General features: G+C 38.4%; 1 protein-coding gene across 1 annotated transcript; it reads left to right on the plus strand.

Annotated features, from left to right (window-relative positions):
• The first annotated feature begins 4,690 nt into the window (after positions 1-4,690).
• LOC149247118 (dicarboxylate transporter 1, chloroplastic-like) lies at positions 4,691-9,803 on the plus strand. Its single transcript, XM_089458132.1, has 3 exons — positions 4,691-6,039; positions 8,318-8,539; positions 8,642-9,803. The coding sequence occupies exons 1-3, from the start codon at positions 4,831-4,833 to the stop codon at positions 9,002-9,004; spliced, it is 1,794 nt and encodes a 597-aa protein (XP_089314258.1). The 5' UTR covers positions 4,691-4,830; the 3' UTR covers positions 9,005-9,803.
• The last annotated feature ends 4,488 nt before the right edge of the window (positions 9,804-14,291 follow it).

The raw sequence follows: 14,291 nt of genomic DNA on the forward strand, positions 1-14,291 counted from the left end.
GAATTTCAATTGGTTCAGTTCCAGCTCCATCAACAAAATGGCCGCCTCAGTCGCATTGAGGGACATATTTCATGCCTCCCAAAGATAAAACTACCAGGTTTGAGCGCGAAGAATCTAGCTCTAGTGGATTCTTCTGATGACTAGTAGCATGTTTGAATTAGTTTTTGGTTTTTAACTTTGTCACATGAAGATTTTGTAGACTATGCTTTCTAGTTTTAGTTATTTAGAATTTAGAATGATTAAAGTTACTTAGACATATATATCTTTGCTAGACAGTCTTAAACTTTTTTTTTGGATGACCTATAATGGAGTTAGGCGGCCAACATATCTGGTTTCCCTCTAGGTAGGTTGTGGCCACCTAACCACTTGAATTCTGGTTGTAACCTGTCATTTTTTAAGAAAATGAATGAAAAAGGTCTTGCCAATCTTACGAAAAAGAAGAAGCCATAACATTTTTTTTAAACCATGGTGAATCAGTAACTCGTTGGAGTAATCTAGGCAAGGCATGGGATCAAACCCTGTAGCTGCCATTATAACACCAAGAGTATATCCAATAGCCCACAAGTTAGATATACTAGAAACTCATAATTCAACCTAAGATAGAGACATCTAAAAACCACCCATAACTAGACCCGGGATCTTTGACTCCAACAAAATGCCTATCCTTCCAGCGTTACTATAACAAGCTATGATATCCTTGTGAATTTGAAACTAAATGACAAAAATAATATTCCAATAAAACAGTGCCATAAAAAAACATAAGATATTTTTTTTAAAAGCCCTAACTCATTTATTGGAAAAATAGTGTAAAGGCAATTTATCAACATAAACTTTAAACCAAACTTTGGCATAGTAAGAAAATCCCATTATCACTTTGGAATGGTAATGAAAGCAAATCTCATTACCTCTATGTTGCATAAATGCCTTTAATGCAAAGATAGATACACATATGGTTACCCGTTTAAAAGGTGCTCATCGGCCTAACCCTTTTAATAAAAAATGTCACAACTTAAAAATCCATAGAGACAATATTGAAGGCAACGTTAAACTATGTGAAAATGATAACTTAAAGCACTTATACCTCATGCACGGGTATCTTTGAGTATGAAAATAACATTTATTTATCTATCTTTAATTTATGTTTCAAATATAAATTTTCGGTAATGTCTCATTCTATATATAAAATTATAATTATAATTTAATACTATGGTCAAAAAACTTGTAAATACTTTCAGTGAATTATAAAGAAAATTCTATTTTTTTATATGGTTTAAATGAAAAGTATTTTTTCCATGCTGGAGTGAGATATAAAATTATTTTTGATTAATAAAATACTTGTTTATGTTTATTTATGAGTTCATCATGTGGTATTGTCTTGAATTTGTTAAATTTAGGATTCGTCGAGATATTTGGACAAGGTTGTGCAAGTTTTATGAATTACTCTCTTTTTATCGTACCAAGTTCTCCATACACACAATGCCTTATATAAGGTTTCAAATGCTAGTATGGTGGCGGAATTATATTTCTCTGCTCGATACAAGAGAGCTACTTTATTCGCCACAGGAGTTGTCCTCCCAACTTAAGGGAAGAAGCCACACGACTGTTATAGTTTCTCATGCTTAGGATTTCAATATCCATATTGTTCATCCTTCACTGTCTCTCAATTGTAACTTCTCCCATCATAGAGTTTCTCTCAGTATAGTTTCAGTGAATTGGGTCTTTCCTCAATGTTTTTTGTGGTGTTCCTGCATAATACCAGGACTAGGCCATCCTTCGAACTTTTGATGGTCCTATCACAGGCCTCTTTGTAAGTATCTGAACCATCTGAAGTTTCGTTTAATTGTCCATATCTTGTTTGTGGAGTGTGGTATTCTGACTCTTTTTCTATCTGTTATGAACCCACACTGAGTCTTCTCCCTTGTTTGTATCCCAAAACATTCACAAGTGTTATATATTTATCTCATCGGGGTTCTTAGGAATTCCAATTATATCTTCCTTACTATTGTGTTCTACCTTCCAGTTGAACACCTAGTCTATTTCTTCGCATTCGAGTAAGTATAATCTCTTGTTGGTACCACAATTGGGAAGTTGTTTGTCTTGTTGTTTTTGTTGGCAAGTGTTTGGATTGCAGGTACGTCATGGTTCCTCGACGAAGATTACCAGTTCGATAGGGCGGTGCACTAGCTATGTCCTCCTCAAGGCACAAACGAATTTTTGGGTGGGAATCAATAGCTAATTTTTTTGATGCTGCCCCCCTTGAAGTCAGGAAAGAAATCCTCAATTTGGAAGCAAAGGAATTCAAAGACCGTAAATACTTCTCTGACTCAGAGATATCTGGAAATATTGTGAAATGGGTACCAGATCCAGATAAATTCAAAAGAAGAATAATTCATTTTTTACACTCCATCACTCATCATTGCCAAATGGAGACACTACTAAACATGGTGATACAGGACAATCAAGTGGACAACTACAAGCTCTTTGCAGGCCAGGAGGAGATAAAACACATAATGCGGGATATCAGATACAACCTTGATTATATTGTCGTCATACTAACTCGTGTGGAACATTTTATAGTTTTTGATTCAGACATTGACTCTAATGCTCAAAATGATGAGGAAACAATCATCAATGTTGTGCCTCTCAATGTTATTCTGACGAACTCTAAAATGCTTCTGAACAACTCTCAAGCTTCGCCCTCTCCTAGTTTGCTAATCATCATTCTCGACTAGATTGGTCTTCTCACAATTTGGTAGTGATCACACAGAAAGGAATTTGCAGTCTACAATGTTTAATTTCAGCATACACTTCTATATAGTCTTTATTTGCTCTATAGTTCCAATTTCATGCTCATTGTTATGTCTTTGGTTGTAGTTGTTATATAAACAATTCTCCTATGGATAAGTTGTATGTCAAGTCTCTACTACATTTTAGTCAAAGGTGTCCTTTCTTAGAATGCTATTTTCAAGTGGTCACCTTAGGTCAACTATGTTCAATTTTTGACAACTGGTTTTCACTTATATGATCTCAGTATGATGTAATTCTTAAGAGCCAAGTATGTTAATGTTTTGGATAAGCTCTTGCACTAACAATGTATGTACTACTTCTAGCTATCAATAAAAGTTTTGTTCATATTTACAAAAAGAAAATTAAACACTCATTTTTCTTAAATGTAAGGAAACATGCTAGTGTAATTCTGCCCCCTTATGAACTATCAATAAATTATTTCAATTGGTGTAATTTTTAAATAACAATGATGAATCAAGGGTGGTAGGAGTGGGATGTATCATTGTTAATCATGGTGGAAATGAGGATGACTCCACATGAGAATTGGGAATGGTTGCAAATAATCAAGGTGAAGCTCTTGCTTTATTCCAAAGTTTGAGGACTGTGGATGAAAGACATGGAGACTTAGAATTGGTCATAAAATTTATGTAAAAAACTCTGACAAAAACAATATTGTCTTAATAAGAATATTCATAGAATAAAAAAAAAAGTTGGTAAAGTTTGAGAAAGTAGGGTTATTTCATGTGCTTAGAACACATAATTGCTTCTTATAACATATAGTTGGCAAGTTAATAAATCAATTAATGACGCAATCAAATGTTGAGTGTCGCTCCTTTAGGGACAAAAATGGATTATCAAGGTTTCTAGTTCCCTAACCATATATGCCAATGAGAAGTTTAAATGTTGAAAAATGGGGTATTATGTTAATCATCCTCTCCAATCATAAGACAATTTGTTTAAGCATTATTCCATGCATGTCAAACACATGGTGTGCTAAACCTAATGTTAAGAAACATCGAGCTCAAGCTCTAGGTGTATGTGCCAAAACCTATTCACACATGCTACATTCAATGTGGCAAATCAATCAACCACCTCATCTCAAAATTCTGGAAGTAGGTGGGAACATGGCTGCGGTGTGTGATGAATTCATGTTTGATATACTTTATAGGTTTGTCCATCATATGCAATTGCCAAATTTTCATGCCCAAAAGCTTTCTCTTCTTCTTTTGAAGAGCAACTCCTCGAGGTTCTTGCTAATACATATTTGTGTTTGGGGTGAGTTTGAGAGAGTGTTGTATAGCTAGAATAAGAGGATTTTGTGATTCAAGGGCACACAATGGTGGTGGGTTTAGACATATGATTGAAGGAATTCTACTTCTAAGTTGAGTTTTCCTAGATAAGATTGGTGAGCAAGGTGGCAGTCTAATAACCCTGTTTCTTAAAACAACATAGATTATGTCTTCCTTGACCATGTGCAACTGGTGTTATCTCCTCTTTTTGTAACAAAGTGTAACCTTAGAAAACAAACAAAACTGGTAAAATTACTTTGCTAAAATTTTACTTTATTAAAAAATGTGTAGAAAAACTCATTATAAGACAAACTGCCCAATATACCTAAAGACTTAAATCCCCAAAACCTCACATCCATGAAGAGTATTTGTGACCATTGAGTGAAAGCGAAACTTCTTTGGCAATATGAAAAAGAGTAGTTGCGACCATGGGGGTGAAAGCGAAACTTCTTTGACAAGATGAAAAATTACAACTTTGAAACATCTGTTAAACTAATTTTTCGGCGCCTGCAACGAACCTAATAAACATGCAGCACGATCTTTTAGAGATTCTCCTTTGTCTGGACCAGCAGAACCACATGTGGAGGGATATATATATATATTCTTTCATTTTTTATTAAAAATGAAAATTGAGGTCAGGAAAACCCAAGGGTTTGGAATCGGGATTCCCGGTACCCAGAGCAACAGTGACCACCGAGATTCATATACGTAAAGTGGAATCTGAAGGTAATGTGAGGCTTCAAAAGGCCAGAAAATGTCAGCAATGGCTTCAGCGGCGCTCGCAGCGTCTTCCCCCGTCGGAATCCGGGCTCCCCACATCTCTACCGTCCAACGCAACCACCACCACCACCGATCGCCGCCACTGTCTTCGATCGCACTAGCAGCAGCCCCCGCTAGGCCTTTCTTGTGCCGGGACTCGATCTCGCGACCTCATGCCGCCGCCGGCAGGAGCTCCCTGGTCTCGTCGTGGTGGGGGAGGCAGCAACAAATCCAGGAGCAGAAACGGCCATTATTCGCTCCGTTAGATGGCTTACGGCGCCGCCGTAAAGCGCTGCCGGTTGCGAGCCCACGCGCCTCCTCAGCGGCCGTGACACCTGCGCCGCCAACACCGCCAGCACCGCCAGCGCAGCCATGGCAGGGTGCGGCGCTGAAACCCCTGGCGGCGTCGATCGCCACGGGCGTCATCTTGTGGTTGGTGCGGGCGCCGGCGGGAGTGGAGAAGAACGCGTGGCAGCTGCTGGCTATATTTTTAGCCACCATTGTGGGGATCATAACGCAGCCGCTGCCTTTGGGGGCCGTGGCCCTGATGGGCCTCGGCGCCACGGTGGTCACCAACACCCTGACCTTCGCAGCGGCCTTCTCGGCCTTCGGGGACCAGATACCGTGGCTCATCGCACTCGCCTTCTTCTTCGCCCGTGGCTTCATCAAAACGGGGCTCGGCAACCGCATTGCCTACCAGTTCGTGGCTCTGTTCGGGAGCTCGTCGCTGGGGTTAGGGTACAGCCTGGTGTTCAGCGAGGCGCTCCTCGCCCCAGCGATCCCCTCTGTCTCTGCCCGAGCTGGAGGCATCTTTTTGCCGCTTGTGAAGTCTCTCTGCGTGGCCTGCGGAAGCAACGTCGGCGACGGGACGGAGCGACGGTTAGGATCGTGGCTCATGCTCACCTGCTTCCAGACGTCCGTGATTTCCTCTGCCATGTTCTTGACGGCCATGGCGGCTAATCCCCTAAGCGTGAATCTTGCCGCGGGGGCCATCGGGAAGACCATCGGGTGGACGGATTGGGCGGTCGCAGCGCTGGTGCCTGGTCTGGTGTCTCTGATCGTTGTCCCGCTTCTTCTTTATTTGATCTACCCTCCCTCTGTCAAGAGCAGCCCCGATGCGCCGAAGCTCGCCAAGGAGAAGCTGGAGAAAATGGGGCCAATGACACAGAACGAGATCATCATGAGCGCTACGCTGCTGGGCACGGTAAATCCAACAGCCCTGATAAAATAACCAATTAACTTCTCATTCAATTGTTTCAATTCAATTTTTTATTTTATATCGAGGTGTCAGAGGAAATTAAGAGCAAAGATAAATGACTTAAATTGTCATATGTATGAAAGTTTGGTCAAATCAGAAAGCACATACCAGAAATTGACAGAGTTTGGAAAAAATTTACATCACAATAATTGCCATTCCTTTGTTTCAAGAAACATGCTTCCTTAAAGCACTTTTTGGGGGTAACAGGCAGCCTTATCGCTTAGAAACAGATCGCAGACACGTAGGGCAGACCATAACTAGAATGGATTCTTGGTGGATAGCTTAATACTGTTGTGAAAATGGATGTTGTGAAGTTTTTTATTTTTTTATTTTATTTTATTTTTTATTTTATTTTGAAATTGATTAAAAATATTTATTTTTTCTCAGAGTTCACAAAAAATTTCAAATGTAGAGGAAGTAGAATTTGTTCATATTTTCTAATTAGAATCTAAAGGACAAATAAAGGAGAAAGGAGTATAAACGCTTTTATAAATTTTAATGGTGAAATCCATTAAGATTTTTCCATTTTAATAGTCAAATCCACTAATATTTTTCGATGACCATGACCATAAAATAAAATTATTATTATTCAATAAAATATAAATCGATCCAGTCATAAATTGTTTTTTTCTTTCTTGCCGAAATGGAAACTTCCTTCAGATTAGGTGCAGGCCTGAGGAATAGGATGCCGAGGACTTGTATCTTGGCTCTTCCCTATGAAACACATGCCATATGCCCGTACCCATGGGGCAGATCACAGTGAGAATATATCTCTGGGAGATGGCTTGACTTTGTTAATATTGCTACTGAACCAATGTCCTGTTGGTGCCATTCAATTCTTTTAAAATCAGAGCCTGCCACCAGAAAAACACCCAATCCGTCTAAACCACTACAGATTTATGCTGGGGATCATAGAGCTCCCATAGGCTTGATTGCTGGAAAAAGCATTAAACATTTACCCACTGCGCTGCATTGGGCAGCTGCACCTGAAAGAGAAAAGCAAAACTTCCAACAGTCAATAACCTAGAGTACAGCTGCAGTCATGCAGAGTGTTGGAGTGGGGAAAACAGGCATCACAACCCGGATAGTAGCATGTCACAGGCCCCTGAAAGCCTTCTTCACCTGCCATGAGGACCCCTCCCACTAGCAGCGCTAGGGACCAGCATGAGTGGACAGGGCTGGGAACCAACAAGAGTCTACCGCAGGCTGCAACTGCCATTTCCTGCACCACGACGCGAAACTTTGCATTTCCTTAAGACACTTGGGTTCATCCCTCAACCTCACCATAGGGTCCTCTCTCTACCCCGCCATCAGCATGTCATTCTCTTCGTGCTGTTGAAACCCCATCATGGTTTGGGGTAGGTGCTGTGTGGGTGAGAGGGAAGCTAGCACCTCTGCTATTCCCTTACATCCCACTCATCCAAGACCTTCCATGCTTTGGCATATAGCTCCGCATCAAATGAAAAAATGCTTATCAAAGGAAACCAAATTTCTGTTTTGGAGGTACATCAAAACTTCCTATTAACTAGCATAGATGCACCTTAAAATCAGGTCTCTTGAAGGATCAGAATAAAAAGACTGAGGTGCGAATCTCTGTGTGCTTAAAAGAGTTTTGTTTTACATTACAGTCCTCAATGACGTGATAACATCTCTTCCATCCTGGTTATAGAGTGTGTCTTACTTCTCCTGGTGCAATTAGAGGCACTTTTGGAATCTCAAAGTTGCTGGGAGATTATAAACTCTGAATTATGTCTGCCCTACTAGTTTCAGAATGTCTAGTTTGTTATTTTACAACTCTGTGTCCTTAAAAGGGTTTTGTTTTACATTACAGAACTCAATGACGTGATACCATCTCTTCCATCCTGGTTATAAAATGCGTCTTACTTCTTCTCGTGCAATTAGACGCACTTTTGGAATCTGAAAGTTTCTGGGAGATTATAAACTCTGAATTATGTCTGCCCTACTAGTTTCAGAATGTCTAGTTTGTTATTTTACAACAGTTGGGTCCCTGGAGACTACTGATTAAAGAAGTCATTATTCTACTATTTTTAAGCGTATGGCTGTTGGATCAGTCTTCGAAGATATATCTGTTAAGCACGCAACAATCTTTTGCCTCAATTTTGTCTTCACTTGCTCTTACATTACAAAGTGAAATCTTGCAGAACTAATATCCATTCAAAGTCTTCAAGGTGATAACATGTTACGAAGATGTTGTTGTGGGCAGGTGGGCCTTTGGATATTTGGGGGAATGTTGAAGGTGGATGCCGTCACTGCAGCAATCCTTGGTTTGTCTGTCCTTCTCTGCACAGGTGTTGTGACATGGAAGGAGTGCCTGGCTGAATCGGTAGCTTGGGACACCCTTACGTGGTTTGCTGCACTAATTGCAATGGCAGGTTATCTCAACAAGTATGGTCTTATTTCATGGTTTAGCCAGACTGTTGTGAAGGTACGTCTATTTATGCATGCCGTGTTGTTTTATAACGGCCTTTGTTCTCTTTCCTTCATCTAGTGTGTGTTGACATCTAACAGTTAGTTGATCGTATTGCAGGTTGTAGGTGGACTCGGTCTGTCATGGCAGCTTTCTTTTGGAATATTGGTATTGCTGTACTTTTATTCTCACTACTTCTTTGCAAGTGGTGCAGCTCATATTGGGGCAATGTTCACTGCCTTTTTATCTGTTGCAAGTGCTTTAGGAACCCCACCTCTCTTGGGGGCAATGGTTCTTTCCTTCTTTTCAAATCTTATGGGAGGCCTTACACATTATGGTATTGGATCGGCACCTGTGTTTTATGGTGCTAACTATGTGCCTTTGGGTGAATGGTGGGGTTATGGCCTCCTCATCTCTGTAGTGAACATCGTTATTTGGCTTGGAGTTGGAGGAGTGTGGTGGAAATTCTTGGGCTTATGGTAATTTGTTGAAACAACGAGCTTGTGCTGAAAAGCAAATAATATAGAAGTACAAGTTTTAGGAAATCTTGAACATGTCAAAATATCTGAGTTTGGTCCCAATTTTCAGTTCTTGACTGAGAGTCAATCTTGTGTTTCTCCATCTGATATCAATAATGGGTCCGGGCCAGGGTAATTGTGATAATGTTGATTTTCTAACCAGCAATTCATTCTTTTGGGATATAATATAGTGTTTACTGTGGTCCTTGCTCCTGATAAGGCTGTAGATCAACTACTATATATTTGTGCTAAACTTGCTAAGGACGATGGTAATATTTACACATGCAGATTGTCAGAATAGGAAATTCTTGGGCTTATGGTAATTTTTTGAAACAACGAGCTTGTGCTGAAAAGCAAATAATCTAGAAGTACAAGTTTTAGGAAATCTTGAACATGTCAAAATATCTGAGTTTGGTCCCAATTTTCAGTTCTTGACTGAGAGTCAATCTTGTGTTTCTCCATCTGATATCAATAATGGGTCCGGGCCAGGGTAATTGTAATAATGTTGATTTTCTAACCAGCAATTCATTCTTTTGGGATATAATATAGTGTTTACTGTGGTCCTTGCTCCTGCTAAGGCTGTAGATCAACTACTATATGTTTGTGCTAAACTGGCTAAGGAAGATGGTAATATTTACACTTGCAGATTATCAGAGTAGGAAATCTCTTTTGAGAGTTCTTTTACAGAAGAACAATAGATTATAAATGTGCAAATGATAATGCTATCACGAGCAAACGTTTCTGTTTGCTAAATCTTTACTTCATCTATCTTGCAAAGATCAAGTTGCATTATTTTAGCTTGACCTTGATGGAGTCGCGAATTGCAGTAATTGTGCAATGGACTTTTTATATTTTTTATTCTACAAGTACTGTTGTGCAGGCCAATTTTCATAGCGTATATAGTTTCTCTTAATAATTTGCTGGATTATCTTTGGATTCTTTGTTAGTTCTTAGTTTCTGTAGTTCTGTTGGTTTTGATCGTTCCGCTTCTTTCAGAATCAGCCGGTGTTTACCCTGAGTGAGTGTCTGTGCTTCTGTACATTTTGACAAAGTGCTGGACTTCTGATTTGGAGACAGATCTATGCATGTTTATTTCTTCTTTATGACTTTAGTTGGAGTTGGGGAAGCTGAACGGATAATGTAATTCCACAAGCACTCAACTTTGCCTGTGGCGGGGATAAATATAATTCCACAAGCACTCAACTTCTGCCTGTGGCGGGGATAAATGTAATTCCACAAGCACTCAACTTCTGCCTGTGGCGGGGATAAATGTAATTCCATAAGCACTCACCTTCTACCTTTGGCTTGGAAGGTCTGCATGGACTCTGGAAATCATCCCCTCTCCCTCGATACAACTTGATACTATCTTTCGCAACACTATTTCAGTGTTGCGAACATCTCGATAACATCCCGATTTTATCTCGAAATCACGATTTTTTGGCTTAGCCGATGTTTGCTGATTTTTACCAATATTTTGATGGTATCTTGATTTTGTTGATGTTTTACCAATTTTTGCCGATATTTTCCCGATTTTTACGATCTATTTTTTGGTTTTCTGGACCCTTGCCGTTTTTATCCCGATGCCGATGTTCGCAACATTGCTCTATTTGTCATTTGAACACTTGTTGGTAATTACTAACCCTTTTTAGATTTTTTTTGTTCGTCAGTTTCAGCATGGACTAATAGCCGTTCTTTTGACAGAAGACTTCCACTTTCGGGTCTGTTTGCTTCCACTCCAATTCATTACTTCCCGTATGCAGTATTTGACCATCTGCCCCCTAGAAGCTGAACAAACGTCATGAATTTTTGCTTGGATTGACGAGTCTTGTTTGCTTCAATGGAACAAGTTTGCAGATAAAAATCAACGAGGGCTTGCTGTTTTGCCTTTTTCCCCACCCTTTCGGGGAACACGCTAAATTTCAAAGGTTAGAAAACTCTGCTGTAATTTCCAGAATGAAATTGCACACTTCTTCAAAAGAAAACTATAAGATTCCACTTGTCTCAGTTCTAAGATCAATATTTTTTCCACTGCAAATCCATGTTCGGTGAAATGCTCAACACTGCACATCCATGTTCGATGAAACATTTTGCTTCTTTGTTCTAGTTAGGATCTGAGCATGTAAGCCAGTTGTTTGACAAGAGTTTCTGTTATTAACCTGTAACGAAATTCTCAACAAAAGGAATGCCAGTTTGATTTTAGATATGGCAATGAAGAAGACATCAATGTTTTCAAGTACATAACTCTAGAAGCCCACAAATAGTATTATGCCAACATTTACCAGAGTTAATGTTATCAGACAATAGGTTAAGTAGTGAAACTAAATCCCATGACATTTTGCATTTGAATGTTTTGCATATTGGCCCATAATGAAATTTGTTTGGTAGAGTTTTCAACCTTGAGCTTTGCTCCGATTTGATGCTTTTTATTTTTATTTGTTTTAACTTTTCTCTAACAATGTTTTGGACTTTTTAAAGTAAATATCAAAAATCGTTTTGAGTGAATCTTCACTCTGTCAATTTGCGAGATGCAAATCATAAAGAGATCATTGTTTCGAGGTTGTTTTTTATGAATTAATTTGTGATTCATAATATATAATAAGTTCGATCGATATTAATAAAGTTATAAAATACCGAGGGGTTAATTTTCAAATTTGATGGTAAGGTGAAGGTGAATGTTCTAGATAAATAGGAAGTACTAGTTTTATGAAATTAAGACTAGTGCAGTTAATTGGTTATTATTCACTTATCACTTGATTATTTGTCTTCCGCTGCAAGTACTGAATAAAATACTATTGCAACTTCACAGAAAAATAAATGAACCCTAGGAACTAAGAAAATTATTGCATGCACACCAATCTTTTTTTGGATAATTTGTCTTTGGAAAAACCCTAGTGTGAGGAAAACTTGTTTTGCAGATGAGTTATTTTATTATTTCCTCAGCAAAATCTGTGATGGAGAAATTACAATTGTTTGTCGTAAATTAGCAAACATCTGGAAATTAATCCTGTCACTTTTGCAAGTCGATCTACCCTCTTGGAAGCAATTTGGTCTCTAATCAATTCGGCTTCCCTCTGGCTCCTAAATTGGTCACATGTGTGTCCTTGGCTCATGCCTTTCTCTAGCAAACTTGCATTGTTGAGAAAATGAATTCGGCCTCCACTAAAATTCGATCTCAATTGGAAAATTCGACTTTCTTGTGCAAATCGATCACCTTGGAAATCTTTCTCCTTGCTCTCACAATTCGTTGTCTCTGGAGCAATTCACACTCCTCTCTGGAGTAACTTGCACCACTGGAAAATTGGCCTCTCTTTCAAAAAAAAATCGATTTACCTCAATTAATTTTGATTAATTAAGTCATTTCCTTAAGTTAAACTTAGGAAAATTAGTAAACTGGCTAATTACTACTAATCAAGGAACTTTCCTTGAAAACTTTTTCTACGTATTGGAGAAAATGTGTTCCTTAATCTCATGGACACCATCCGAGACTAGAACAATTGTCCGAGCTACATAAACTAACATTATTGAATTAAGGCTTTTGTGATGCATATTAAGTTTTTGAGACATGTTTTTGGCGATAATCACATCAAAATTCATTTGTCAATGTGTTTCGACCCAGCGAGTGTGGTTCATTGTGAGGACAAGATGAAAAATCCAATCATAACAAAAAGTTAAATAGAGAGACCAATCATTCCAATGGATAGAAAGCAATGGCTACTTTTGACTAAAAGAAACGACCACCGGCTAGAAAGCAATGGCTACTTTTGACTAAAAGAAACGACCACATTTCATGGGACCAAGAGCTAGGAGAAATTTAAATAATTAATTAGTTAATTTGTTTATTATATATATGCTTATAATTAACTATATATATATATATATATATATTTTTTTTTTTTTCCTATCTATGTTTATATATAAACATATTTATTTATATATATCATGTTTAATTAAATAAAAACTAGAATTATATATTAGTAAAATTTATATACCTAAATGAAAGAATTAAACCCAATAAATAATTATTAAGGGAAAAATCATATCATCTTTTTAATTTAAAACTAAATAAAAAATATATATATGCCTATATTAATACTATTATTGGAAATAGGATGAGATAAATTAGGAATAATAATAATAATAATAAATTAAAGGCGATAAATACCAATTCAATAAAAAAAAGAAAAAAAACAATAAATAAATAGAAAAGGGAACAAAGAGGAAATTCAAACAATTCATAAGTTGAGGGAATAAAATTGAAACTAAAATTAAAACAAGAAAAGAAAAGAGTAGAAAAAAGGGAGTGAAGAAGGGCAAAAAACGAGGGGGGCGGAATGGGCTAAGAGGAGAGGGCAGGGATCCAACAAATACTAATTTGCCAACCATCATCCCTTTTAAGATGACTTGGCCTCCTTTCAATTTCAATGGTCTCTCTAAACTTATGGTAATGAAAAAGAACAGTCCTAGCAATAACTTGAGTCTCCTCAATGCATATGTGATGCTTAGTCTTCTTCGCGTGTTTTGCCAAAGTTGAAGACCAAGTCCTCCCATGCTTGATGTCCGTTGCGTGCTCATGAATCCTATGACTAATAGAGCGCCCAATTTCATCAATGTAGGGGTTCCCACAAGAACATGGAAGAACATAACACCTTTCATATCGTTGGGGTCAACTGGGTCTTTTACAGAGCTTTTAGGGAGCTACAAATGTTGTTAAGGGATCTAAAGGTTGAGGGAATATTATGCTTCCTTAGGATTCTCGCAATCTTGTCAGTGGTTCTTTGGATGAAAGGGAGATGCACCTTTGAGATTCGACCTTTAGGGTCTTTTTAAACCTTGGGACCCTTTCTAGCTTTAAGGAAAGCTTTAATACCTTGGTGTCTACTATACCCATTATTAACAAAAACATTAAGGAGATGGGATTTCTCTTTATAAAGGTGGTTTTCATCAGAGATTCTCAGCGCACGAGTAGCTAGCGTGTTGAGAACACCAAACTTTTGAGTAGGGAAATGATGAGACTTGGCATGAAGATACTGCTCAGTATGAGTTTTCTTCCTAAACACCTGGTGGGAGAAAGAACCATCATCCTTCTTCGAAATGAGAACATCAAGAAAAGGCAGGCACCCGTCAACGTCAACTTCCTACTCCATAGTAAACTTTATGGAGATAAAATTGATTGTTGAGACGCTGGAAAGATTGATTTAACTTTTCTTGGCCATGAGGCCAGATGACACAAGTGTCATCTACAAATCTTTTCC

The sequence above is a fragment of the Pinus tabuliformis genome, chromosome 7 (assembly GCF_031772625.1).
Source record: "Pinus tabuliformis cultivar Carrire ecotype Pingquan chromosome 7, CPIR1, whole genome shotgun sequence".
NCBI classification, from domain to species: domain Eukaryota; kingdom Viridiplantae; phylum Streptophyta; class Pinopsida; order Pinales; family Pinaceae; genus Pinus; species Pinus tabuliformis.